Below are 27,434 nucleotides of genomic sequence, written 5' to 3' on the forward strand. Positions count from 1 at the left end.
TGTGGAGGGCTTCCTTCTTAGGGTACTGTCAGTGTTTCATCTCCATGGGATACGTGAGGTTCTTGATCCTTGTGTGATGTCATAGGAAAGTGTTTGGGGCCTGTACACTGAAAGTGCCATTCCCAGAAGCTGGAGTCACTTCTCGTTGCCAGCACACCACCGAGAAGCACAGGTGCACACAGTGCCGGCTGGGCTGGGAGGTATGTGCACAATGCCACTGCTTCCACCTGCATGTCCATGCTCAGTAGCTTTCGGTAACCCAGCCTTGTGTTTTCGCAGCTGATGTTTTTGTCTTGTACCAGGCGTTGGTGTGGTCTGTACATCTGGGACTGACCTTTCCTTATGTTCCCTGCCCCGTTACAGCATCGCCCGTTAGGCACCCGCTGCCCTCCAGCAGCAGCAGGGGTCCTGGTGCTGTGCTTTGCCTGCTGCTGTGCTTTGTGTGTGCCATGCTTTGCCAGGTGATGTGGCATTTCTGGCAGAGAACATGTAGAAAAGTGAGTGGGAGTGAGATGGGGCTGTGCTGGGGGCTTCATCCGCAGGATAAGGTGCGTCTGCTTTCCCCCCTGGTGCTGGCACCACAGGGGGTGTTCGCCTTCAGGAACTGGCTGGCAGCACTGGGTGCTGCAGGGCAGCTCTGGGGAACTTCTGCCACCACGGGAAGCACCTGGGGGATACTGGTGGGCTGTGTGCAGGTGTGGGGTGCTTACTGGGGGGCACTGGGGCCCAGACTGTGCCCATAGTGCTCGTCACGCAGGGATGCTGGCACCAAGCTGTGGTTTGGTGGGCGAGAGGCAGCCGGGTGAGCCCCAACTGAGTGCCAGGGGTGCTCTAGGGTTTTGTGGCTTCACGGGGGTCCGGGGGCTCCTCTGGCCTGGAAAACTGGGGGGTTTTCTCTGGGGATACCTGTGGTCCCCTTGCTCTGAGTTGAAATTTCCAAGCTCCTTGCAGTACCACTTTCATGCGCCAGATGTGCGCAGTTGAGCCACGTTGGCTCGGAGCCTGGAAATGAGGTCAGGAGATGGGGATTGGGAGAAAAAATCAGCTGGTTGCTGACGGGGCTCTGATGCAGCAACAGCATCATCCCCAGCATCCTCTCCTGCATCCCCCCCGACCCCCCCTTTGACCTCCTTTTCCAGACAAAGAGGGGAAAAGCCGGCTGCGCACGCAGCATCCCCCGCTGCCCCCTCCCTGCGCCCGGCCTCTTGCAAGGAGCCTTTGTACTGCCAGACAGCCTGGCTCGGGACATTCCTGTTTCCTTTCTGGCTGTGTCAAGGCCGTGATTGGGAAGGGGAGGGGGTCCCCATCTGCTGCTGAGGGGCACAGGGGGGTCGCGGGGAATCTCCTGCCCTGGCACACAAAGGCAGCATCTCCAAAGCAGGAGCAGGGACCTGCAGGTTTTTTGTGTTGTTAAATAAAACACATCCCTGGGGAGTGTTATATAAGCCCTTCTCTCAATCCCTTTGCTCTCCATTGCAGGGCTCCCAGTGCTTTCCAGTGCACCCCACTCCAGCCCAGTGCTCTGAGCCTATGGCTGCTGTGCTGGTGGGGTGCTCCCCTTTTCCAGCTGCCCCCCGTGCCCTCCCCAGCTCTTGGTACGGGTCCAGGAGCCAGCGTACCCCAGTCCTCAGCTCCCAGCATTACTCCTGCCCTGTGGCACCATCCCACCGGGCTGGGGTCCACCCTGACATGTTGCCTGCTCCCATACTGAGTCACCCTGGGTGTGCTGGGAATGCCCCGGTGTTTAGTAGCCACAAAACTATGTTTTGCAGTTACTCATCCCCCCATTGCTCACAGGGTGAGATGTTCTGGCACTTTATCTTTCGATGCCCCTTCCTGGGCAGAAATGCTGTGCTGTGCACTGATGCTGCTGCCCCTCCTGCCCTTTTTGGCCAGCTCTGACCTGTGGAGCTCTCTGCTGTGCCAGAGCCAGGTTCGCTTATCCCCCTGTGTGCTGGGGATGTGTCTGTAATGTCTGTGACCAGCACAGTCTGCAGAGTGGCTGTGAGGTCAGGTCTGGGTGTCCCATCCGGGTGTCCTGCACCCAGGCATGCTGCTGTGGCAGGAACATCACTGCAGAGCTCCAGCTGCAGCTCAGCCTGGCAATGATCCCCCAGAAGGGACTGTCCCCTCCCAAAAACAGCCCTTGGTGGCTCTTTGAGTTTGTCACGTAGCCAGAGTGACTTTCTGCGTGCAGCTCTATAGGGTGAGAGTACCAGTGCTCCCAGAACCAGTGTTGGCCAGGCTGGATGTGGTTATGGTGCCAAAATATGTTCTGGGCCCCCTGCTCCTGGGTGAATATAATGTGTTGGTGTTATAATTTTACTGCAGTTACCTATATGAGTGATTTATCTGTGTTTTTCTCTCTAATGTTTTTAAATCCTTGCTTTGTTTTCTTATTCTCCTTGGTGTTTGCTCCAGTTGCCACAAAGAACATGGGAAGCTGAATCTTTTGGTGATTTTCCTCTCCTATCTTAATGATGCCTTCTGGCCCTTTCTGAATTCTGAACTGACCCTGGAAAACTTCCTATAAGGTTCACATCAGAATTTAAGCTTCAGATTCAGCTAGATTTGTCCCTAGGCTGATTTATTCCTGGCTTGAAAGCTGGAGGATCAGGGAACAGCTTGCAAGGTGTCCTTAGGCTGGTTTTGCATGTTCTCTTCGGCTCCTAGACCTTGCTGAGGGGCAGCCCCCAGTCACTTCGGTTCAGTGTCATCTTTGTCCCTTCCTGCCACCCCTAGGCCTGGGTGCGTTCCCATGGGGGGTAACACACAGGACAGACCCTGCACTGAAGCTTTCCTGTGGTATTTAACACAGGTAAAACTTAGTGCTTTTCTCAAACCTGGAAAAAATACATAAATTTGGAGGGTGACCTCTTTAGCTGTTGGGATTTGTTTATGTGAAAAGTGCCTGGTTTTGAAGCCTTTCCCTAAGAATTGTGGATGTAACACAGCGAGGAAAAACAGAATGGAAAAGGGCTACAGGGGAGAGGCAAGCAGGAAAGCTCAGGAGGAGCCCAGGATGCTAATGAGGTGTTTGGGGTGAATCTTTTGGCTGTGATGAGAAGTGATATGACCCACTGAATGCTGTTTGGGGTCTGTTTTCTGGCTGGAGCAGGGCTGGAGCATCATTCCCCCCCCCCAGGCCATCCAGCAGCAGAGGGTGCTCGTGCACTGCTGTGCAACTCCATCCTCTCCCTCAGCCATTTTAGACAAAGTGTTTTCCTTTCCTGCAGTCTCCATTTTATGTTTCTGACGCAGAAAATAAAAACCAGGTTCGGGAGAGGAGGGGGGAGTGAGGCCTGCCAGGGCAGAGTTCAGTGAGGGGGGGAGCTGGCTCTCTGTGGGGCTGCATCTGGGGGCATGGTGAGGGGATGCCCAGTGGGAGAGCCCCCACCTTGGGGTCTGCAGAGCTGAGCTGCTGCTCAGCCTGTCCCCTTTCCCCTGCCAGCCCCAAGCCCTTCTCCTGCTGGGGCAGGGTGCTTTTTTTCCCCCCCCCACATCTTTTGGTTTGGGCTGGGCAGGTCCCCACGAGCTGTGTGGGAGCTGGGGGCAGCAGCTGAGGCTTCTCTGCACAGCCTTGTCCAGGCTCCCCGGCAAGTGGCCCTTTCCTGTTTTCGTTGTTCAGGATGCTGAGCTCTATTTTTTCCCTTCCTGCCCGTGCACGTTGGGGTGGGATGTTGCCCCAGGTTTGTTACCAACAAATCCTGGCAGCGTCACCTTTCCCAGCTGTGTGGAGAGCCCCAGGAGAGCTGCCAGCATGTGATATTTGAGTAATTGTTGTGGATGTCTCTGTTTGTAGTGATGGTTCTTATCTTACTCATCGCTGCGTCCTTTGTGCTGTGCAGTGGAGTGCTGGGGGGGGTGAGCAGGCATTTCCCAATCCGTGATACAAAGCAAGCCAGCAAACTGAGCTGCTGGAGCCCTCTCCAACAGTGACCTTTGCTGGAGTAATCGAGCAAGGATGCTGCAGGCTCAGGGACAGACTTGCGTGCCCTACAGTCTGGGGTCTGCTCTGCTCGCTGGGAGCTGCCTGTTTGAAGGCTCTTGCTGGGCAGCAAGCACAGCACATCTTCCCCTTCTGTGGCTGGCAGGAAAGTTTAGTGAACATCAGTACAGCTTCTGTTTATTTGTTTGTTTGTTTTCCCAGCTGAAGAGTTTGGTTCCCTTTGTGGTATCTCTTACTCCAGTACCTGAGACCCAGGGATCAAGGTCCTCACCCTCAGCAACCTGAGTACGGAGATTGTACCTGGTTTAAATAGCTAACTTTGAGCTAGCTGATGCTGCCAGCTCCAAAACCTGCCTGCCGTGTGGATTAAACGCCTCACAGCTTGGTCCAAGTCCATCTGGAACCTTGGACAGGAATCACTGGGAAGGTGCCTTGTTTGAACACAGCTGGGATGCGTCTGCACAGGCAGCTGCTCCGTCAGTGACAAAGGTTGGGGATGTCCGCAGCACTGTGCTGTCACACCTCATTTCCTTCCCTATAAACGTGTTCATTCCTCAGCGGTGAGTCCTAGGTGCTCTTAGTCCTAGGCCCAGTTTATTTGCAAGTTCTTGCATCCCCGGTGATTACCCTTTTGTTGCTTTGCTTGAAAAGTGATTTTGCAGCTTAATGGAGCTTTTTGTTCTGCTTTTACCCAACTGCTCTTTGTGCTTATTTTTTTTTTTTTTTCCCTTCCCACAGCCATGCACAAAGATGCTTCTCAGGAAGATAATAAACATCCTAAGAACCGCTGCGGTTTCTGGAGACAGTTGCATCAGTGTCTTTTCCTTTAAATATCCTAAGCCAAAGCGCCCTTTGCTTGTGATCTCGTGCGTGCCCACACAGCTGAAAATAGGTCAGCAGCTCTGTGCCCGGGGTGCCTCCACGGGAGGAGGCAGGAGCAGGAGCACAGCCATAAGCTGGCTCTGAGGAGGGGTGCTCATCCCCCCAGCCCTAGCACCCTGGCTCCTGTGGCCACCCTTGGGCTGTGCCTGGTGTTTTTGGGGCACCCCAGCAGCAGGGGGTTGGGGGTGCAGGACGAGGTCTGAGCCCGCTCCATTCCTCCCTGGGGATGTTGTTTGGGCTGCTGGTGCTCCCGGGGCAGAGCCTGACATGTAGGAGGGGGGAACAAGCAGCAGCAAGGTCCAGGGACCTGGTGATTTTGGGCATCCCTTAGTAATTCTAGAAGAAAGGAGGGAAGAGAAACTGCTCAGGTCTCTGCCGTGCAGCAGGGAGTCCCCCAGACACTTTTCCCTGCGGTAACTTTTGGCCTTTTCAGGTCTTTCTCAGCCTCTCCATTGTCACTCATTAGGCTAATAGTGTTGATTGGAGCATGCTTTGATCAGGGGCTGATGTTTGCAGCGCTAATTGCCCGTTAAGCTTTGTATTGTGCTTCGGGGGGAGGCTGCAGGGCTCTAAGGGATCGGGGCCGCAGGGGTGCGGATGTGAGGAGCTTTGCACTACAGAGGCACGGTGTGGGTTTAGGACGGTCTCGGTGTGGGTTTAGGAGCCCTTACACGCTCCTAGGTAAATAAAAGATCCTGGAAGGTCTCTTCCCCTCCTGGTCTTTATGCTGCACACCCTATCTTTCAGATAGGGACTTTGTTTCTGTGGTCTCCTTTCCTTCATCTTGCTTCGTCACTTGCCTTTTAGCAGCCAGTGAAGAATTTAAACGCTGTACTTAGTTTGTTGTCTGCTAACGTTTTTAGCCTGCTTAGAGAGAAGTAATTCTCTTTGGACTTCTTAATCAGTACCAAATTTATTACCTTAGTTCCCAAGTAGGCTGACTCTGCCTGCAAAGGGGGAGCTATCACCTCACCCGGGTGTGGGGAGAGTCTAGATGAGCAAACTTTGGACTTGATGCATTTTTAAGACCCAAGCGGTATCAAAGGTCCTTATATCGGGAGGAGGGGAAAAAAAAAAAAAAAAAAAAGGAAAAAAAAATTGCTCTCCCTACTCTTGTTCCTGGAGTACAAGCTTTTATAAAGTGTGTGCATACCTGGGTTCACCCCTGTCAGGTTTTTTTGTTTGTTTGCTTGTGTTTTGTTGTTCTTGTTTAAGGCAAGAGAAAAATGAAGAATTAGGAGCTCTATATTTGTCTTCCTCAAACATCCTGAGAGGATCTCAGGCGTCCTATTTTTGAGGCAGAGCTTTGGGCTGTCCACATAGGAAAAATCCGATGTTTGAAACGCAAAAGAATCTGGTGTCCTGTAAAACTCCAGCAGGATAAGTCATGCTTTCCTGACGCATTTAATTCCAAAACTTTGGTTGTGCAATGCCAGTAGTTAAAGTGGATCAGGATTTTTTTTTCCTTTCTTCAGTGCAAGAAGTCTTCATGTTGTCAGGTCCCAAAGCCTCCTTTATCAAAGCCACTACTTTTCCCCGGTCCAGGTACCCCTGCTTGCTGCTGGCTCGCAGACAAGAGCTCAGTGCGAGTGGGACCTGAACTGAGAGTGCTGCAGCTTCTCTGAAACAGCAGAGTGGAAAATAAATCTGACCTTGTTACCAATGCCAGAACCTTCATAAAGTTTGAAAAATACAGGAAGGATTAAATACCTCAGAACTGCTTATTTCTTGTCTATTTTGTTTGTGGTCTTTTGCTGCTGTTTTTTCTTTTGTTTTTGTTTTTCTTTCTTTTTTTTTTTTTCTTTTCCTTTTGTTGTTTTTAACTTTTTTTTTTTTTTTTTTTTTTTTTTTTTTTAAATCAGAAATAGCATTCTGACCCTTCAGCTGCACTCGTGACTGTCTCCACGACAGCAATTCTGTCCAGGCTCAGCCCTTGCCGATGGTCTCTGCCAGCATCTCCTCGCTGTGCCCAGCTGTACGTAACCCCATACCCACTGTCTGGATGTGGTCTCCCTCCTCCTCCCCACGCTCGTGGCTGACCTCGTGAACCCCCTCCTGGCTGTGACAGCGTGTGCTCCCCTGAGATTTTTCCTTTCCAGCGAGCTTGCCCAGGGATGATGTCTGAATGCAAAACTGCTCTGGAGACATCACCCAGCTGCTCAGAAAATCTTTCTGGTTGCTGTCACAAGTTGGGAAGCAGCACAAAGAACAAGCAGTTGTTTTTCAGTCATGTGGGAGCCACAAGTCCAAAACTCAGAGAGCTTTGCCTTGCGAGCTGCGTCAGAGCCGTGCCTGCGCTGCCCCAGGGCCCGTCTCAGGCACCATCCCTTCCTCTCTGTTTAACCACCACCCCGTGTTCTGCTGTTCTCTGTGCTGCTGGCTGTGTTGGACTCAGCTCTGGCCAGCAGGAGCTTGGTGTGTCTGAGGTCTGCGGGACCCCAGGCATCGCTTTAATGTTCCCTGCATCTGATCTGTCAGGAGGAGCTGGCTGCCTTGTGCACAAAGATTTCAGGCTGCCCATCCTAGTGCATGACCTCTCCTGCTTCCCCTCTCCCTGAGGCTTGATTTTGGGCTTGGCAGAGAGCTCAGCACCACTCAGTGAGGAACCGAGTGTGGCTGTGGTCAGGACCCCCCTGCCCAGCTGGGGCTGTGAGTTCCCCTAGCAGTGACAGCCACGTCCCCTCCTCTGGGCTTGTCAGGGACAAGAGGCTACGGGTACAGGGGCACTCACAGCACTCTCCAGGTTCACAACATACATTTGTGGTCCCCTGAGCACCAGCACAGTCCTTTTGCCCCCCAGCATGCAGCCCTACACTCACACAGCTGGTCTGGGGGACAGGCACCATTCCCACCCTGCTGCTAGAAGTTCACGCTCCTGCCCCTGGGGGCTGGCACTGGGCCCCTACAGCACACACACATGGGATGGGCTGTGAATACACAGAGAAGGAGGTAAGAGAGGATTTTATTAAGAAAATGGGGCAGAGTGCAGTGAGTAGACACAGGACTCAGCCAGGCAAGCACTGATTGGCCCCTTTTATCCCCATTTCTGCCTCCCATTCCCCCTGTGGGTTTTCAGGGCTCCATCCATTCCCATGCTCATGCTGGTGGCTGGGATTGGGATTGGGATTGTGGCTGCTCCAGGCAATGGCAAGGCCAGGGGTGCTGGCGGAGGGCAGCTGCCAAGTCCAATGCCTTCTTTTTGTTCCTTGGACTGCTCCGGCCGCGTGGGGCAGCGAAGGAAAGAAGGATCAATGAAACAACCAGCTCTGGTTCCTGGAAGGAAGGATACCTCGTGTTTTTTCCTGTGATGAAAAGCCGGTGGTGCTGAGTCAGTGTCCAGGGAGGAAGGAAAGCAGGAGCCAGCAGCAGGATGCAGCCTGCGGATGCAGCCTTCCTTCGGGCAGGATGAGCGCCCTGCTCAGTGCCTGCCCCTGAACACTGCGCTCTTTGTCTTACCTGCTGGTGTTCCCTGCTTCTGGTCTGTGCTCCTGCTGCCAGACCTCCTTCGAGTACTTGGCCAGCGCTGCTCTGTCCCCTCCCTGACCCGTGCGGCTGAGCCACCGCCTGGCACCTGCGTGGGCATCCCACAGCCAGCAGTCCTTAAACTGCTTGGAGCAAACATTTCCAAAAAACCCACCTTTTATTACATTTGTAGAGGTTGGAGGTGGTTGGGGTGTGGAGAGCTGCTAAAATACCGAGGAATAAAAAAAGAAAAAAAGGAGGATGGAGCCTTGGTCTGGGCAGGGTGTAACTGAGTAAGGTGGGGGTGATTTGCCTGACTGAGCTGGGGGTGAGCCCCACGGCTGGCAGTGGTGTTTTCATGGGTACATCTGGAGTCCTGATGACAACTGTAGGGCAGAAAACACGCTCCTGGTTGAGGCAAGTATTTTAGGAATGTGCTTCTCTATTTTTGTCTTTTTTATTTTTGAGAACTCAAACAAAAGTATAAACAAGACAAAGGGATGGATTTTGAATGTGGAATATAGCATTCAGAGCTTTCCAGCTGACATAGAGAACAACAAATAAGTGGAAAAAAAACAACAACATCCTTTTGCTTTTAAGAGTAAAGGTGCTTCAAAGTGTATGTGAGCTGTGGCAGAAGGGATTTCAAAGGCTCAGCACAGTTTGGTAGAGGGCAAGAGCAGAAGACAAAAGAGCAGCAGGTAGAGGCAAATGCAGGCATCAGATGCAGCTGGGGGTTTGGGACAGTGGAAGTTTTAGCCTGGATGCAAAGCCTTGGTAATGAGGTGTGTGGGGAGCTACAAATGAGGAGTCCCAGGGCTGGAGGGCTGGGGATGTCACAAGTGGAATTGCTCCCTTCGCTGGGAGGTAAATCCTGACAGCAGCAACTTGAGGCTTCGCCTGCAGAGCTTTGACCACAGGTGCTGGGTGAGCCACAGCAAACCCATCTCCTGTGATGGGCAGAGCCTATTATGAGAACGAGCCTTGGCCCAGCCTGAAAGCCTTCTTAATCTAAACAAATAATAAATCATCTAAATAAACTGCAGCTCTCCACACGACAGGCTAAAAGCCATGTGACAAGGTACTGCCGTTCCGTGCTGTAGCCCCGTGCTCCCTCTCCTCCTCCCTTTTTTTTCTGGGAGGCCCGGTGGGTATTGGCGCTGGGAGCGCTTCCCTCCCTGCTTTGCAAACAGTCACGCTGTGCTCGGCTCTGTTAATGCAAGCGTCTGGCATCAGACTGCCCTTTTCCAGCCACATGAGTTTCAGATTTCCTTGCAAACGCATTTTAAAGGAAAAGAGGGGGGGAGAGGTCACAGGCAGTCGTACGTGCTTTCCCAGGGCTGTTGCATGAAGCAGGGGGTCCCCAAAGCAGATGCAGCCCTCGGATAGCAGTGCAGTGATTGTGCTGGCCGGATTGAGCGGCCACAGCCTCGGACTCCTCGCTCCTGTGGGTGTAGATCTAACCCTGACACTTTGTAATGCATCCACCATTCCCTTCAACTTTTGCAAATTTACCTGTTAAATCAGGATATTTGTAAATTGGAGGCTGGAAGCCCCCTGACCAGCTGCGAGGCCAGCCTGGAGGCACACAGGTGCCAAATGCCCCATCCAAATTTCATCAGCAGTTGTGATTTCTCAGAATTCAAAGGCCACGGCTTGCTCCAGAAAGCAAACCTGGCTGTACGTGCCCCGCACCATCCCCACAGCGTGGCCTTCCTCACTCTGCTCCCTGCTACCAGAGGCGTTCTTTGCTTGCAACATCTGGACTCGATTAGTCCCTCTCCGTTGATTTCCTGTGTCTCCGGGTTTCCTGAGGCGCATCCCCTCCTCCTGGCCGTTTGCACTCACGCTCCACAAGCAATCCTGTCCCTCCCTCCCTGCCTCCTGCAGCCAGGACGGCCCGATACAGACCCCAAAGGGACAAGGCTGCATGCCTGTGCTGGCCTTGGAGCCGAGCGTGGGGCTTGGCTTGCCATGAGCAGAGCAGCCGGCGCGCTGGGTGACCCCTGCCCCAGCAGCGTGCCCAGATCCCTGTGGGTTTTCCACCCACTGCTTTCTTTGCTTCAAGGCTGGGGCTTCCTGCTCCACCCTGAGCCTCTGTGTTTCGTATGGAGTGTCACACGCTCCAAGTTTTTCCTGGGGGGTGGTGGGCTTCGTTCCTGGCCCTCTGCTCCCGCACCAGAAAAGCTGCGTGGCCCTGGCTTCTGTCCTTGGGAGTGTTAGAGGAGGAGGGGAGCAGCACATCTGCCATGGTGCTGCCCTGGGGAGCCCAGGCACTGCCGCTCCGGGGTGCTGGAAATCTGAAATTGGAGCTTGTTTAAGAGCAGAGGGAGATGGAAATGGTTAAAACACGCAAAGGCGCAAGTTAATGATTTCCATCCCCTCGCTGGTGTGTTTCAGCTTTCAGAAGGGGGTCTGGCCGGCAGCTGTGCCAGCAATCACATTTGTAGCTCAAAGAGTATTTTCATCCTGTGTCAGCTTTCATCCATGGCCCCTTTGGATTCCCCTGACTCCAGCAGATGCCAGGGTTTCCAGGGCTCCCGCTGCTGCTGGTCCCAGTGAATGTTTTCCCTCCCATGCCTGGCGGTTGAGTTAGACGATGGGGGGTGAAGAAGGCATTGCTTGCTCCCTGCTTTCCTCCTGCCCCAGGCAGCGGGGAGGCTTTCTCCCAGGGTCCGAGTGACTCAGCAGCATTTGCAATCAGAACAAAAAGCTGCAGCTTCTGCGCCTCTGCGTGCAAGAGCACAGGGGAACAGCTTATGGTACGGCTCGGGGTTTTATGCAGGGAAGTCAATAAATATCTGTGGCTGCACTCAGCTCCAGATGCAGGAGCCCACGCATTTATTGTGGATCCAGGTCTCACATCTAAGGATGCTAAGCCCTGGCAACAGATGCATGGGAATAGGTTACTCCTGGAGCTGCGGTCTGAGTTTCCCCTTGAGGGTCAGTGTCTGCTCTTGCCCATACCACAAAAAGCAGAAGCTCTTTAGCATCTTCTGATTCCTAGAGCCCTCTGTGCCCGGTATCTGGAGAGCCTGTTGTGTGTTTCTGGACTAAACTCAGCACTGCTTTTCTTACCCGCAGCAGGAAGGCATCTGGTGAGCTCTGCCGTCAGGAACATCACTGTGAGTGATTTTACATAGCACCTCACTAACTCCCAGAAACTTTTTCCTGATGCCTTTTCTTATTGCAAGCAGTGGTGGAAGCATGGAGCGGAGGATTTAACTTCTGAAATCAGTATGAGGGATGCTTACAAGTGCATTGATACTCTGAAGGAGGAGAGGAGAAAGTGAAGCCCCAGGCTGAGGCAGGGACCCCAACGAGCAGCATCCCTCCTCTGCTCTGTGTCTGGCTTGGGCTGAGTTCAGCCTGAATTCCCCCCACCCTGTCCTGTCCTGTCCTGTCCTGTCCTCAGAGACCCTCCGCAGCAGCCTAGACCCTCTGCTCAGGCTCAGCATAAGCGTAGGGAGCCAGAACGCCCCGGCTGTACCAGATGCCAGTGGACTGCTCTCTCTCAGCCCCCCCGTTATGAGAGCCCCCAGGGATGAATTCAGGCTGCTTTGCTCTGGAAGGAGCAGCTCTGCCAGCTTTATGTGGCAAAACCACCGCCGTCAGTGCTGTCCGTCCCAGGAGACCCCCTGGCCCTGGAGACTTTTGGGGTGCGAGCCTGCGCCCTAGGGCAGTGCAGCAGCCTCCCCTCCAGCGCCCCAAGGCCAGGACTGGCAGAGAGTTTTTGTACCCCCGATTTTCCCCTGCCTGGTGGCTCCTGGTCCCCCAGCGCCGTGGTTTTGGGGTGCCGGGTGCCTCTGCCCCGGCTGGGCGGGTGCTGCGCCGGCAGGTGGCACCCACCGCAGGCAGCCAGGCAGGCGCTCGCAGATGTTTAATGGGATTTTACAGCTCTGGGTTTCATCGGGAGCTGTTGTCCTGGAAACAGGGATCCGCAGAGCACTCAGGCATTCAGCATTAACCGCTTCGGTGCCTCGCTGGCGGCCAGGGAGGATGCGCAGGACTGGGGTTTGTGGCCTTTTAAAATCTGCTCCAGTGCTGGATGAGCAGAAGGCTGAGCCCCGGGGGGATGCAGGGGGCTCCGTCCCCTGCCCGGGAGCCCTGGACCAGCGCAGGTCTGCCGGATCCCAGCAGGGTGCAGGTGCTGTGCCCAGCTTTGTCCCAGCACCTCTCCTGCCTGATGGCCCTAATCCAGCACCTCCTGTCCTGCTCTGGACCCATCTGCCCAGACAGGAGAGGGCACCGGAGCTTTGCTGCCACCAGGGTGATGGCAACACATGTGCCACCACCGCACGTGTGTCCCCATGGGGAGACATCCCTGTTGCTGGGGAAGGAGAGCAGCTGAGGCTGGGCTAATCTCCTTAGTGGCCTGAGCACCGTCGGGGGAGAGAAAGGGAGATTAGAGGGCAGGGGACGCATTAGCAGCCGGGGACTCCAATCGGAGAGGACCAAGGAGGCAACGCGTGGAGGGAGAGTGCCCAGGGAGATCAGCGGGGGAGCCTGAGGGGGCTCAGTCGGCAGCAAATAACCCAACAGCTGGGATCTCCAAGGGAGAGAAATGCTTTAGAAAACACGCCAAAAATCCTGGCTGAGCCGTGCCCCCCTTCTCCTTGGGGAGGAAGGTGTTGCCAGGCAGTCTGGGTCCTAATCCATCCCCGCCTGCCCTTCTCGCCCCCGCTGCACCACCAGCATGAAGGCATCAGTCAAAGAGCATGGGGGGGGGGAGAGTAAAGCTGCTGGGGTCTGCCCCACACCTGCCAGACGTGGAGGAGCAGGAGGTGAAGTGTTCACTGTCTCTTTTCCCTGGCATGAGCGCAAAAGGCACTCTTTTCTGCCCAGAAACCAGGCATGAGGCTCTTGTTCAGAAAGTGTGTCAGGGAGTCCAGATGCTGGGGCCCGTTCCCTGTTTCTGCCACATGGATTTCACGGGGTCCCATGTTTTCTCTGCAGATGGCGATGACACCGGCATGGCCGTGTCCCTGGGAGCTGCTGCAGATGGGGAGCAGGACAGGGCAGGGGCTGCCCGGCACGAGGCATCTCGGGGCTGGTCTGGGAAGGAGAAGATGTGCCTCCATTAGGGCCTGGAGTTTGTTCCTACCAGCTGTCAAGGAAACCATGGCACGGTTCAGATACCCAGCTGGTATTGCTGCAGCTGCTGAGGCGTTACATCCTTTTAATCTATTTCCAAAATAGCTTCTCCACTACTCCATTAGTGCTGGCTAACTCAGCGCTCTGTACTGTGTGCTGGCGTCTGTCCTGCCCAGCATCGTGGAGCATCCAAATTCCAGATTTGTTCCTGCAGGCTGAGCAGGTAGAGTTGGGCCTTTTACCTGTGCAAATGTGGCCAAGCTACTATTGTATTTCTGTGAGAAATACTCTCAAAGAGGTGGAAAGACTTGAGGTTGTATTGAGATGTGCGGAGGTAGACCCAGGTGCCAAAAGCTACGGGAGAAGATAGAGAAAAGGAGCTGCTGCCATGCTAAGGGCAGAAGGGAAAGAGATCAAAGGGGTTGGGAAAAGGGAAAGAGCTTGGAAGCAGGTTCAGAAATGTCAGGGTTCGAGGAGAACAGTGTGAAAGAGATGGCTACAGTCAGCACAGCTCGTGCAGTGCTGAAACTATGGGAGATTCTGGGCACAGGGTGTGTGGTGCACTCAGTGGGAAAGGAAGCAGAGAGAGACAGGACCCAGGAAAGCAGAAATGAGGACACACACGTGGTGCCGGATCTGTGCCACAGCAGCGGCTGCAAGCTGGTGGCCAGACAGAAGAGTGGGGGAGGGAGATCTCTAAGCCAGGCCTTTGGAAAATGAAAACCCAAATAGAGGTATAGGAGAGAAAGCTACAACTCTCCTGTCTCACATCCAGGAGGAGCATCGAGAGAAACCTGCAATTCTGTTTCAGCAGCCCACAGGAGCAGTGGGATGCTTGCTCTTCTTTTACTTGCAGCAAGGGTCAGGGATTTAGAGTTACAGGGTACCCTGCAAGGTGGCAAGAAGGACCGGGACTGACGTTTCCCCTCCAGGGGTGGGGGTCCCTTTGCATACCTGCACAAACAAGGGGCCGTTGCTCACTGCCTCCCATGTGCCAGGCACGGTGCTGCTGGAGAAGCCACAGAAGTGGGGCAGCTCATGGCTCAGGCAGTCATTGTGCTCCTGGGCAGGACAAGGATGGAAGGGGCTGGGGCATTGGTGGGTCTTGCAGCTGCAAGAGAAGCCTCCAGGCTCCCTCAGAGCTATGACCCCAGGCTCCTTCTGCTGCAGTAGCCAGGCTGCAGGGGTGGCAGAGCTCCCTTTGCACCTTGCCCTTGGGGTAGAGGTCGGGTAAGTCCCAGGCACTCTGTTTTACCAAGGGATGTCTTTCAGCCCAGTGGGGTTTTTCCCCTTTTTGGTTCTTTTTAAGGTGCTTTAAGGGCAAGTACTTCAGGGCACAGCACCCACACAGTCCCAAGCCAGCTTTGGCTTTGCCATGGGGTACAACGGAGAGCGTGTGTTTTGGGAGGCTGCTGCTGGACCCTGCGCTCTCCTATGGGCTGGGCAGTGGGCAGGCACTGCCTCTCGCAGCTCTTTCCCCACAACCCCCCTGTCAGATGCCCTGTGGTCCCCAGGAGCTCTTCCAGTGGGTCACATTGTGCTGATGTGATCGTCTCTCCATCGCTGCACTGCCAGGCACCAGCAGCTCTCCTCCCCACCACGCTCACCCGCCCGGTGGTGGCTGCGAGGCTCAGGACTTGTCAGCGCCGATCTGACTCCTGCCCGCCCAGGCAGCTGCATCTCTTCAGGCACCAGCAGCTTCATGCAAACTCGTAAAGGAATGGGAAATGCTGGCGGGACTCTGCTTAATGGCTTAAAGGGCTCATTGTGGGGTAGAGGGGTCAGCAAAAGGGGATCACTGGAGCCAGCTCATCGCCTGCAGACCACGGCGGGTGCGCGCACAATAGCTCAGTGTCCTCCGGTCCAGCACTGCGATTGTCCCGCAGTCCAAGCTTCAGCCCGGTGATTCGGGGCTGGTTTGTGGTTGCAGTGACTCAACCCGGCTCCTTTCCTGTCGCCTCGATATCACACACGAGCCATCTGCTCCCCATGGCACAGCACAGTGAACGCAGCAAATCAATGGCGAATCCATCCTGCCCGCCCCGAGCTGTGGCCCAGCAGGAAGGAGGGCAAGGGCCCCGTGCAGGGGCCTCTTCTTCCTCAGAGGGGGTGAAGCTGCAGTGCATGGAGCCTAGAGGTGACCCCATTGCCTGATCCTTTCCAAGTCCTCCTGAGATGTTTTGCCAGTCGCCTGCAGAGACGCTGTAATCTTGAACCAGGTCAGCAGAGAAGGCCCAAAAATGCATTTTTGAGCTTGGCTTTCCAGCCTCCCGGTCCTTCAGCCCAGCCATAAAGACTCGAGCAGCATTAATATTCAGTGTTTTGCTCTTGTTCTACTGATGATGAAGAGGCTTGAGGAGCCAGCTGATGAATCCCACCTGGATTTCCAAAGGGATCTCTCACCGGTCTCCTAAAGAAGCTCCCATGGGATGAGGGGAGAGGTCATTCATAGCTGTTAGCCCGTTATTTGTCAGGCTAAAAGGCAGGGAATTAAATACTTTGGGAAGACAGTGAATAGTAGGAACACTTCTAGTGTTTGAGTAGGAAGAAAAAAAGAGGACCTCACACAGATACTCCGTGGCTTATACAGTATCAAAGGGGTCATCTTGCTGCCTTTTCACCCTTTGATGGATGGTGATGCTCCGAGCTGACCATTGCCACTTGGAGCCTTTATGGGGAGTCTGTGACAATGTCAGCTGAGTGACCTGTGCTGGCTCAACCTCAAAAGCTCCATCTGAGATCTAGAAATCCCTGAGAAAGGAAGGAGAGGAAGGAAAAACAATCAGAGCATGGCACAGCAGTGGCTTTTTTTGGTTTTAAATGTGTCGTGTGACTGCATCTTGGATGCTGCCTGCAGTGCTGCTTCCCCTGCCTGAGAGGGGATGTAATGAGCTTGAAACGATGCAGAGAGATGCAAGAAGAATGACTGGGGAGACCTGGGGCTGCTTCACCCAGCAGAGGGATGTGGAGGACCTGCATGAAATCATTCACCGGAGATTTTTGTGTGTCTGCCACAGACCCTTTGAGGCGTGAATGAAGCTGGGAGGAGCAGGCTTAAATGCAAAGCTGTAATTTCACAGCACTCCTCCTTACAGGATGCTTGGGGGTGCTTATGGGCTATGTGGCTTAAAAAAGCAGCAGAGTACATTTATGGAAGAAAAGGGTGGGAGGATGTGAGAAAACTCACTGGTGGAGAAGGATGAGAGTGTTGGAGGGGGCGAGGGAGGATTTGGGGCCTGCTAGGACAGGATGTGGGAGGGCTCGCTGGCGTTGGGCTGGGGAGGGGAGATGGCAGGGAGGGGGGGGGGCTGTGCGAAGGAAGCAGAGGGAAGATGGAGACAAGAGGCCCATTGAATACAGGCTCCTGCCTTCTTTCTGATCTCATGCTGTGCTGTGGTCCAGCCGGCAGCTGCTGGGACATCTCTCACCCTACAGTCCTCTGCCGTAGCCCCGAGGGGATTGGCACACAAAGCCCAGCAGCTGTGAATGCTCCCTGTGTTGTCTGCCCAGACCACGCACTTGGTGCCCACTCAAGATGGGAGAGCAGCGCCCGGGCAGCCCAGCAGCAGCAGCATCCCTCTGGGACAGCATTTGCACAGGGTGGGCTACAGCTGGCACCCGCATCCAGCACCCAAAGGTGCCCACGCTGTGCAGAGGATGTCTGGCTGGCAGATGTGAAAGGGAGGTGGCAAATATCAGGGCTTGGAGGCTGTCGGTCTGCCTGGTGAGCCTCTGCTGGTCTGGCTCCTGTCCCTCTGGCGTGAAGGAGGCTGTGCCAGCCCCGGAGCTGCTGCCCCATTTCTGTGCCCCCTGCAGCGAGGGGAGCTCAAGGGCACGCAGCGGGAGGTGCTGGGCTCGCAATAGCTAATTGGCAGAGTCTCTGAAAGGTCTCTAAATCCTGTACAGAAGCCTATTGCCTGCCCCCCCTGCATGGCTTTGCATCGCTCCCCTCGGTATTTCAGAAGTCTGCTGCAGAAGGCTGCGTGACAAATTGCTCACAAAAGGCTTTCAGCTCTGAAACAGTTAATTCCTCGTGTCTGTGCAGCAATTCAGCTGCTGCTTTATAATCCTCAGCCCCCGTCCCTTATGCCATCCCCTCCCAAATGCAGGGCTACCTCCTCCTTGCTTGTTGTGTGCCCATGGGTGCTCTGAGGGGCGCAGCACCTCCTCTAATTTGGGGCTGCTGTGACCTTGGTGTTTGTTCTAGGCTCTAGCCTAACTCGTCCAATCCTCCTCCAGGGAACTGCTCTGCACACCATAACCCTTACATGGGGAGACATTCCCAGGAGCCCATTTTGCCTTTTCCTTTCCTCAATCCCACCCTATTGGCCCTGGCAGCCCCAAGCAGGACTTTGACAGACCTCCCTGGACGTTTGCTGCCTTTTGCAACCCTGGCCATGTCGAGGGAATTTCTTGGTCCCCAGTGTCTTGAGGCTGAGCAGAGACCCCATCCAGCTGGCCCAGGGGAAGGTGGGCTCTGCCAGAGCTGGCCTGCAGGGGGTTGTCTCCACTTTTTCTAACAATTTCTCTTCTTGCAGCAAAATGAAGACTTTTGCTGGCTTCTGAGCAGATGAAAGATGTGGCCTTGTTTTCAGAACCAAGCGAGGTCTGCAAGGGCAGTGAGAAAAGAGACAGAGGCATCCTTGAGGAGACCACAGAGATCATCAGCTGCTCAAGCAGGACATTGTGCCTGGGCAAAGGCAGAAGCCAGTTGGACTGCCAGAGTAAGTAAAACAGTTTCACTCTGGGATCTGTGCTTGGCTAGGAAGGGTAATTTATTGTCGTTCTTGCTCTCGGGGCAAGTTTTTGTTTTCCAGCTCCCATGGCCAACCTTCAGTGTGCCCCTGAAGAGGACTGAAGGGCCAAAAGCTGTATCCAAGGTCAAGGCCATCATCTGCAGCCCTCCTGTTCTTGGGGTGAGCAAATAGGGCAGAGGGTAGAGACAGAGCCTGGCACCCCCAGCTCATTTTGGGGTGCGGAGCAGGGGTGCTGGAAGCTGCCTCAATCCCGACCTGTTTGGGTACTTCAGGATGTGCTGCTGAGCCGGGACAGCCCCAGCTCTGCTGCTGCAGGCGGCTCCTCCAGCAGTGCTGGTGGCTCCTGCCCTCTTCCATCCTTGCCTCCCTGTGGGGGGAAACCCACAGGTCAGTTAACCTGGGCTCGTGCTCCTCCGAATGCTGGAGCTTTGTTGCGTTGGCACCTTCTGGTGCACCTTGTTTCCCTTGTGCAGGGAAGGAAGCTGGGTCTGGAGCATCGCACTGTGCTCAGCTGCATGGGCACCGGGGGGCTGCCTGCCCACACCCCCAGCCCCATGGCTGGAGGAGCTGCCCTGCAGGGGCTCTCCATCCTGGCACAACACCCAGGCTCTGCTCTGCTCATATCCCCCCTTGTCAGCACCTTCTGTGCCCTGCATCCATGGTACAGCTCCGCAGTTCCCAGGCGCTGCGTTTTGTTGTTGCTTTAACTCAGCATATTTGTAGCGGTGAGGTAATGGAGCCGTCCATAACAGCCTGGCTGCTGTCGCACCCAAGAGCAGAAATGTTCCATCCTGCGTGGATGGGGCTTGGCAGGTGTGTGCGGTGCGGGGTCAGGCGCTGGGCAGGGACTCAGGCTGCCCGCAGGGCACTGCCTGCTCCAGGCTGTGGGTCCGCAGAGCTTGTCCCCTCACGGTGCTTCTGGCTCAGGTCACGCTGAGCCTCCCAGCTTTTACATTTGACTCTAATTTTAGTACACTTAGTAAAGGAAAACACTGTTTTTGGGTCGTTCTGGGTCTTTCTGGGGCTTGTTAGCCCATTATGGGCTGCAAATGCTAATAAGGATTTGGGACAGCACGGGCAAGCACATGTCCCTCCCTGAGCCAGGTCAGCCCGTGCGGCAGCATGTGCGCTCAGTCGGGCACTTTGTGCAGGGCCTGACGTCTGCTCACTGCTTCGCTTCGTGTCCATTAGCTCTGCCCTGGTTCAGGTCCCAGCTCTGGCGTACAAACCCAGCGGTGCGTGAACCGGAGACAATAACAGCTGGGGAGCTGGTGCGCTGCGGATGGGCCCTTGGGAAGAGAGAGACGTGCCTGCATGCAAGAGGTTTTCACTTGGAAGAGGGAAACGCTGATTGCAGAGGGGGGAGGAAGGGCTGCTGCTCAGCCTCCAGCAGCAGAAGGGCAGCAGGGTGCTGAACAGAGGTGGTGGCACCGCCACGCTCAGGGCTGGGTGCTCCGCGAGCCTGCTAGAAGCAAGGCTTGGACCCTTCCCTTGCCAGCCACTGCCCCCGGGGAGGGATGAGGGGGTCAAAGATTGCGGGTAGGGCAGCTCAGGCATTGTGCTCTGTTTTCTCGGTCCTTGGGGCATTGCAGGGCTGCCAGACGTGTCACCCTCGGGTCAGGGCGGCAGCCGGCGCTGCCGGGCTGGTGACTGCGTGGGCAGGGAGGAGTTGTCCTTGCATAGCTAAATGCCAGTGGCTGCATTCGGCAGCTCCAGGAAGTTGCAAAATGAGAGAGACATCAGGATATATGAGCTGGAGTCTTGCCCAAAGGCTTTCGTTTAATTGTAATGGTTCCTTCTATATAAAGTCACTTCTTTTGTGTGGCTTTGCAGCTGTGGACAATCGATGCTGTGGCAGCATCGTGATACCATCAGGGTTTACCAATGCAGCTTATGTAGAAATAAACATTATTTTTGGTACAAAATAAACGTGATCTTGAGCGTCTTTGCCTCCATATCATAATTTTCATGCAGAGACCAGCCTGGAGCCTCGTGGCACTGAGTCACGGGGCCTCTCCCAGGCTGGAGCCGTCCCTGCGGGTGGACCGCTGGGCACTGCTGCCGGCTGGGTGCTGCCACCCTCCCACTCCCTGCACCGAAGAATTCCTTGACATCCACCCGTCCCCTGGGGATAAACCAGTTGGCATGGCCCTGGCCACGCAGCTCGAGCCTTTCTTGTCCCCAAAGGTGTCCATGTACCAGCATGGCTGTGTCTGGGCAGGATTTGGATGAGCCTAGAGGCTGCCAGAAATCGGGCAAGCGGCAGCTCCCTGCCGGCTGCACGACTGTCGTGGCCAGATGGCCGCTATAGTTGGGCAAATGCTTTGCCACGTGCTGGTGTCCCTGGCTGCTTGTCACAGGAGCCGTTTGTCCTTGCGAGCAGTTCTGTACATGGGGCAAGGGGACAATGTGCAGGGCTCCATCGCGTGTGGCCACCCATCATGGGGCCAAGCGCATATTTCAGCAGCTGCTGATATCCCAGTGGCATCCACTGGTGGATGGAGGAGGAGGAGAAGCCACGGGGAGGTCAGGGCATTGGGGACCAAATGAGCTGGGACAAAGGGAGCCCAAAGTCACCTCCGTGGACCCATCATCATTGGAGGAGCCTGGAGCAGCTTGAGCACGGCAGCAATGAAACAAGTTCCTGAAGCAAAAAGGAGATGGCAGGGGGTGAGAAGGTGCTGGGGGGGCATGACCAAGGGGGTCCTTGGAGCCTCCTGAGGATGCTTTTTTCCCTTCCAGGTTCAGCACACTGCCACCAGCATCTCCCCAACGCTGTCCTCCTCACCTCCCTTGTCCCTTGCTTGGGGGCACGCAGCCATCAGCTGCCCCTGCCTTGTCCCCAGCCCCCTTCCTGCTCGAGGTGTCCCTGCTGCTGCATCGGGAGGGATGAGCCAGGGAGCTGCTCCCCGCAGGCACAGACACAGGGGACAGCCAGGATAATTTTTAAAATGAGGGCAGAGACCTCGTTAGTGCCCCAGTTTGTCTCAACTCTCCCAAAGTGGTTTCTTTTTTTGATTAGCGAGGCAAGGACAAGTTGCTATTTGGGGAGCACGATGCCCCAAAACTGGGTACTGGTGGGGGGGGCAGCATGTCCTGGGGGGCTGCTGGGCCCATCCTCCACTTTCCATCCTCCAATTTCCATTCCATTTTCCCTCTTTCCATCCTCCAACAACACAGGGCAGCCCGCGGCATTGGCGAGAGCAGCCGCCTCCAAACCTTCTTGATCTCACTTCCCCACCAGTTAAAACATTTTGATCCCTCCCCCCCCCCGTACATTTTTTATTGATGCACTTGTATTGGGATGCATTTTGTGCATATCGCAAAGCCCAGGCTAAGCCGGCTTGTGTCCCCAGGGAGGGGACAGGGACAGGGACAGGGACAGGGACAGGGACAGGGACAGGGACAGGGACAGGGACAGGGACAGGGACCCCCTGCGTGCCCCGAGCTGTGGCACCCCCCGCACGGCGCTCACAAGGTTTAGGCAATGAGAATGCGAATCTGTTCTGCCTCCCAACACCGGGCTTAAGCTTTATAAATAAATAAATAAATAAATAAATAAATAAATCGTCAGGAAGCGGATTTATGGAGCAGGAAGAGATGCGGAGGATCGGTAAATGCCTCTCAACACCCCCGGGTATGCGAGGCTGTAAAAGGAGCCGGCTCCGTTATTCGGGGGATGGGAAATAAACTGCCGGGGTATGCTGGAGCCCGTGGGAAGGGGCTGCAGCCGGCCAGAGGTCAATGCCCGAAAACGCTTTTTTTTTTTTTTTTTTTTTTTTTTTTCTCTCTCTCCCCTCAGCTTTTATTCTGCATTTTTTGCAGGGCGAGGTCCCGGCTGCGGGCGCTGCCCGGTGGGACTCCTCGTCCACCCTTTTCTCCCCTCCCCTCCTCCAGCAGCGAGCCCCGCTGGGCCATTCCCACCCCCCCCAACCCCCGGCAATTAACCCTGAGCGCCTTTCCCTCATCAGCGCTAATTAGCCGGGGCCAGTGGTGTCCAACTTGCATCTCAGCGCCTTTGTCCTCCCCGTCCTCCCGTCGCCCGTAGGAAATTTCCGTGCAGCAGAAAAAGAGAAATAAATGGGAATTAAAGGCTCGTCGGGCTCTGGGGGGGGGGGGTGTGTGCAAATGGATTTGGGTGGGGGTGGTCTCGGTGGGGGTTGTAACAAGATTTCGGGGGGGGGGGTCCCTGTGGGGCGCCGGGGGGCTTGGGGTCTTGTGCGCTGCAGGGAGGTGCCGGGAGGGGGTGAACTGTGTGCGAGGGCAGAATCCGATGGTGGTGCAGGGGGGCTGCCCACGGCTCCCCCCCCAAAATAAAGCTTCCTCTCCCCCTTCCCGTGCTGTGCGGCCGCGCTCCTGCGGGGGCGCCCGCGGCCCGGCGGGGATGGAGGGGGGAGGACGGGGGGGGGGGGGGGTGCCTGGAGCCTCCTGCGTGCTGCTAAAGGATGGGAGGGGGGCGGTCACAGCCCCCCCGGACGGAGAAAGGGGGTGTGGGGGGGTGTTGATGCCTGCCGGGGCTGTTCTGTCCCCCCCATCCCCCGATCTGGCTTTGTCCCTCCGCGGTTGCGACACCCCGAGCCACGGGGTGCTTCCCCCCTGCAGGGCTCAGCCCCAGCACCCCCCCTCCCCATTCCGCCTCCCCCCATCGCAGGCGGGGAGCCCGGGACGGGAACGGACCCCCCCGGTGCTGGGGAAGGGGCTGCAGCAGTGGACCCCGGGGCTGCTCCGTGGGGAGCCACACCACCAGAGGATGGGGGATGCGAGGACTGGGGGGACCCGAGAGCATCCCCGGACCACGCTTGGCCACCTCTCGCTGGAGGCCCCGGCACCCCGTCCTGCCCCCCCGTCCCTTGACACAGCAACGACCACCAGTGATTCAGAAGAAACCATTTTATTATTTTTTTTTCCCAAAGAAAAAAAGCAATATAAATATTAGAGTATAAAACTTGCGTGTAACACATTGACGTTGGTCTATATGGGTATAAGAAGGATATAAGCATATATATAATATATAAGTATAATTCAATATTAGACACATTGAGAGGGCAAACGTGTTTCATCTCACGTACACTCGGAGCACAGACCACATGGAAAGAAGATACAGAGAAATCGAAAATACTGGTGTCCACAAGTTAGTTACCGAGATAAAAATAACACGCCACTAAATACACGACACTCACTACACTACCTTCAGCTTGCAGATTAAAAAGAAATATAAAGACTACGATTCATCTACAGCGTTTCTAGAGGGGACGTGACAGCTACGTGGGCCTGTGGAAGCGGCACTAGGGGTGGGGGCTGCTCCCTGCGGCCACTGTGGAGGTGGACAGGGCGCCGTGAGCATCCTGTGCGGGGCTGGACCTGCTCAGGTGAGTTATGTGTTAGTGATTAAAAAGAGAAAAAGGAACCTGCAGGAAACCGAGCGGACCCCAGGGTGGCCACTGCCTCCCCACCTCTGGGTACCAAAAGCCCCTCTCTGCCCGCATGGGCACCCACGACTGGTCTGAAATGGGAAGCTTGGGGTGCCCCAAACAGTGGGTGGCACGGGCAGTGCTGCTGAGGCCACTGGGACCCTTCTCCGGGCTGGGTTTGCTTGAAATGTGCTCAGCGTGGAGAAATCCTATTCCTCAACCTTCTGTTCCCTCTGTGGGGTGGCAATCCCAAAGCCAGCACCATCTCCTCCAAACTGGTGCCAGCTGCACCCCCCTTTGCAGGGACACCACGCACTCACCCCCAGCTCAAAGATCCCTGGCCCGGGTTGTATCCTCAGGTGCCACCACGCCAATTGTCACTTACTCAGTACCCAAAGCTCCCCCAGTACAAAATGGTGATCCCCCAGCCCCGGACAGACACGGCACCTCCACCGGCGCCTTCACCCCAAGCTGTGTGGGCATGCGAGGACACCCCGGGATCCGTGGAGCACAGCGTGACGCCAGTGACAGGCATGCAGGAGTGATGGGGGGAGACATGGGCAGACCCCAGCCCCCCCCACAGGTGGAAGGAGCCCACCGCGGGGGGGCTGTGACTCCCTTAGCTTTAATTCCAAAAGGACATTTACTGTACATATAAATATTTACTGCAAAAGAGGGATGAGATGTGTCTGCTCTTCAGAGACCCCCAGAACTGCCGGGGCAGCTGCGCGCACCTCAGGAGCCCCGCGCTGAATTCCCTCCTGCTCAGACACCAGGAGTTTTTATCTCATTTTTCAGGCCATCGCTGGTTGCACTTAAAAAAAAAAATAAATGTTTAGGATGCAGCTCTGCATTGTTCCCTTTGATTCATGCAATATAAACACTTACTTTTTTTCTTTTTTTTTTTCAGATAACAGGTAAACAGGAACCAAAGCACTCCCTACCAACAAATCCACTGCTATGACTAGTTCAGGGTGAATTTCGCTAAAAGAAAGCTAAAGAGCAAAAAATCTGGAGCATGGGTTCTAGGCTAGGAAGTTGCTTTTTCTTTCCAAAAATGATCAAAGGTCTATAAATTAAAAGATCGCTGTTAAAATTATTTACACTGGACAAAGCCGAGCACAAGCCTCGTGCCTTTCTTGGACAATCTTGGAGCAAATCAAATCCGAAGACATGGCAGAAGCCCTTCCACCTTGCATATTCTAATACCCGAGGGGTCGTATAAAACGTTGGCTAGTATTAACAGGGCACTTGTTTGCGTTAGCTTTCGTTTTCCGGATTGGTTTTCATCACAAGATCTAACAGCAGAGACACCCTGCTCCTAGCTCTGATGATGACGATACATTCGCAGCGCTTCCTAACTTTTGCATCACCAAAAAAAAAAAAAAAATCGTTTAAAAAAAAATAAAATAAAATCCACATTCGTCCTCCTGTGTTTTGGGGGAGTGCTGGAGCGCGCTGCCCTGACGCTCTGAGGTCTCCTCTCTACTTCTTCTCCTTCTCCTTCTTCCCGGATTTCTTCTTGTTGCCGCCCGAGGACCCCTTGGCGTTGCTCTTGCCGGCAGCGTTGGTGAGGGTGGCGGTGCTGCCCGGGATGTAGACGTTCTGCCGGTAATCGGGGACATGCTGCAGGGTGAACTGGGGGCCGTAGCGGGCGCTCAGGCCCATGGTGCCTGTGCCCCCCCCAAGCGTCGAGTTGCCATCAGCAGCCTCTGCGGGGCAGAGAGAAGGGCAGGGCGTTAGCACGGGTGGTCAGCCTGCCCCCCAAACCCTTCTTCATCGCTATCGCACGGGGGAGATGCCCCCGAGCATCCTCCTCCTCCCTCCTGGCATCTCCTGGGAGGAAGGGCAGGCTGAGCCCTTGGGGTTTGGGGATGGGGGATGCCAGGGCAGGACACAACCTCTCCTGCTCTGCCCCACTCCCCGGAGACCAACCCCCCCACTCCAGCAGCCCAACATGTACACCGAGCAGCCCTAACCATTAGCAGTGCATTACGGCAAATCCAATACCGACCTCTACATTTTTTATTTTTTTTTTTTCCCTGCCCCTGCATCTAAACCCCTGACTCCAGCGTTTTCCCAGCCAGGTTTATTCTGGGAGCAGACAGATCGATAAAGAGAAATCCCTCCCTTGCAGTACTGCAAAATGGCTCCAGGAAGCCGAGCACAAAGCGATCGCTGCGCTAGTGCAGATCTGGGAGTGAGCTGTGCTGGGGGAAGGGAAGGGAAGGGAAGGGAAGGGAAGGGAAGGGAAGGGAAGGGAAGGGAAGGGAAGGGAAGGGAAGGGAAGGGAAGGGAAGGGAAGGGAAGGGAAGGGAAGGGAAGGGAAGGGAAGGGAAGGGAAGGGAAGGGAAGGGAATTGCAGAGAGCAGGGCTCCCCTAGGATGCTGGAGGCAGAGACCAGATGGAAATGGGGGGAGGGGGGAGAAAGAAGTGTGGAGGGAGGGCAGAGCACAAGCAGTGCTCCTCCAGCAGCCCCGCACCATCATCTCCAATATGTGCAGCCCCAGCCAGCATCCCCGCACAGCCTCACAGGGAAGCAGCCTGCTGAAATCCTGCCCCCCCTCTTATGAAGGGGGCTTTTAACTGCTCTCCTGGAGGGCTGGGAAACCCTGGGCGTCTGAAGGGCCCAAGGCAGAGCCCAGCACTGCTCGTCCCTCCTTCCCCAGCCTGCAGGAGTAGAGGCAAACCACCAGCAGAAGTCAGGGGCTGGTCCCCTCGTGCATCGCCTCTCTGGATCAGACCCACACACGCCTCTGTGTTGCCTTGGCTTTGCCCCCAGCAGGCAGAGGCGGCTGATCCATCCTTCTGGCAGGGCACCAAGCCCCCCAGTGCCCTGAAATATTCCTGTGCACGTGCCTCCTCGGAGAGGTCAGGGGCATTGAGCAATCACAGCTTGAAAAATTACAGCTGCTCCGCTGGAGCAGAGGGAGGAAAACACAGCACGAGCTCAGAGACAGGCTGGGGACAGCTCCTCCTGGAAGGGTCCCAGAATCTGGGGGCTCTGGGGACCTGGGGCAGGCAGATGGGCTGGGGAAGACGTGCAGGGCCAGGCGATTACATCTGCTGCAAAGCTCAGTGCTCACTCTCTGTTTCAGGGTTTTACTGCTCACTACCTTCTCGTTTTAAAACATCTCGCAGAGGTTTGTGATCCCTGGTCCCAGCAGAATCTCATTTCATTAAACCCAGCCCAGCCTCACACCCACTGGGGGGCTCTGAGCTGCGCTGGGATGCCTGGAGCTGTGCCCAGGCCAGGCTGCAGCCGGGCAGATCTTTTTTGCGGTCTCGTCCATTGCTGCAATTTAGCCTGTGACAGCCTGGGTGGGGGCCTGGGGGGTTGGGAACAGTATCCCGTGCCCGAGGAGCATCCCAGATGCTTTGTGCAGGAAGGGTCTGGGGGCTCCCGGCAGCACCCAGCACAACTGGTCCCCACGAACTCGTTTGCAGTCACAGCACAGCTTTCCAGGAGAAAATGCCTCCTGTGAGGTTCCCAGCCCTCCAGTTGGTCCAGCACAAGAGCAAAGGGCTGTTTCTAGGTAACATTGCCATTAGGGCTGAAAAGAAGAGGGAACAGGGACAATAGAGGTTTATAACTCAGCACTGAGCTGCTCTTGCCAAGCAGGGCACTTCGCTTCTTCTTGCTGGAAAGGTTATGCTCAGCCTCCACCAGTGGCCAGCCGTTAGCCAAAAAAGCCCTGAGGCCCCTGCAGCCACCTGGTGAGGAAGAAAACAAGGCTTTGGCAAAAATAACCACCTTCTGGCTCCACTCCCCCATAAGCAGAGGGGACAGGAGGTCGGGGGAGGCAGCTCTGGAGCACTTGCTGCTGCTGCAGCTGCTGCTGGGGCTTTTGGAGACCCGATATAGTGAGGCTGCCCGGG

At 55.4% G+C, this 27,434-nt stretch overlaps 1 protein-coding gene across 1 annotated transcript in view; it reads right to left on the reverse strand.

Moving 5' to 3' along the window:
* Positions 1–23,019: 23,019 nt before the first annotated feature.
* The window catches only part of LOC309883666 (uncharacterized protein), a 44,013-nt gene continuing 39,598 nt past the window's right edge, over positions 23,020–27,434 (reverse strand). Inside the window, exon 9 of the mRNA XM_082771929.1 lies at positions 23,020–25,267. Within this exon, the coding sequence (XP_082628055.1) occupies positions 25,041–25,267 (227 nt within the window). The 3' untranslated portion in view covers positions 23,020–25,040. The remainder of the gene's footprint in view (positions 25,268–27,434) is intronic.

This window comes from Aythya marila (genome assembly GCF_965140915.1).
Source record: "Aythya marila genome assembly, chromosome: 14".
In the NCBI taxonomy this organism is placed as follows: Eukaryota; Metazoa; Chordata; class Aves; order Anseriformes; family Anatidae; genus Aythya; species Aythya marila.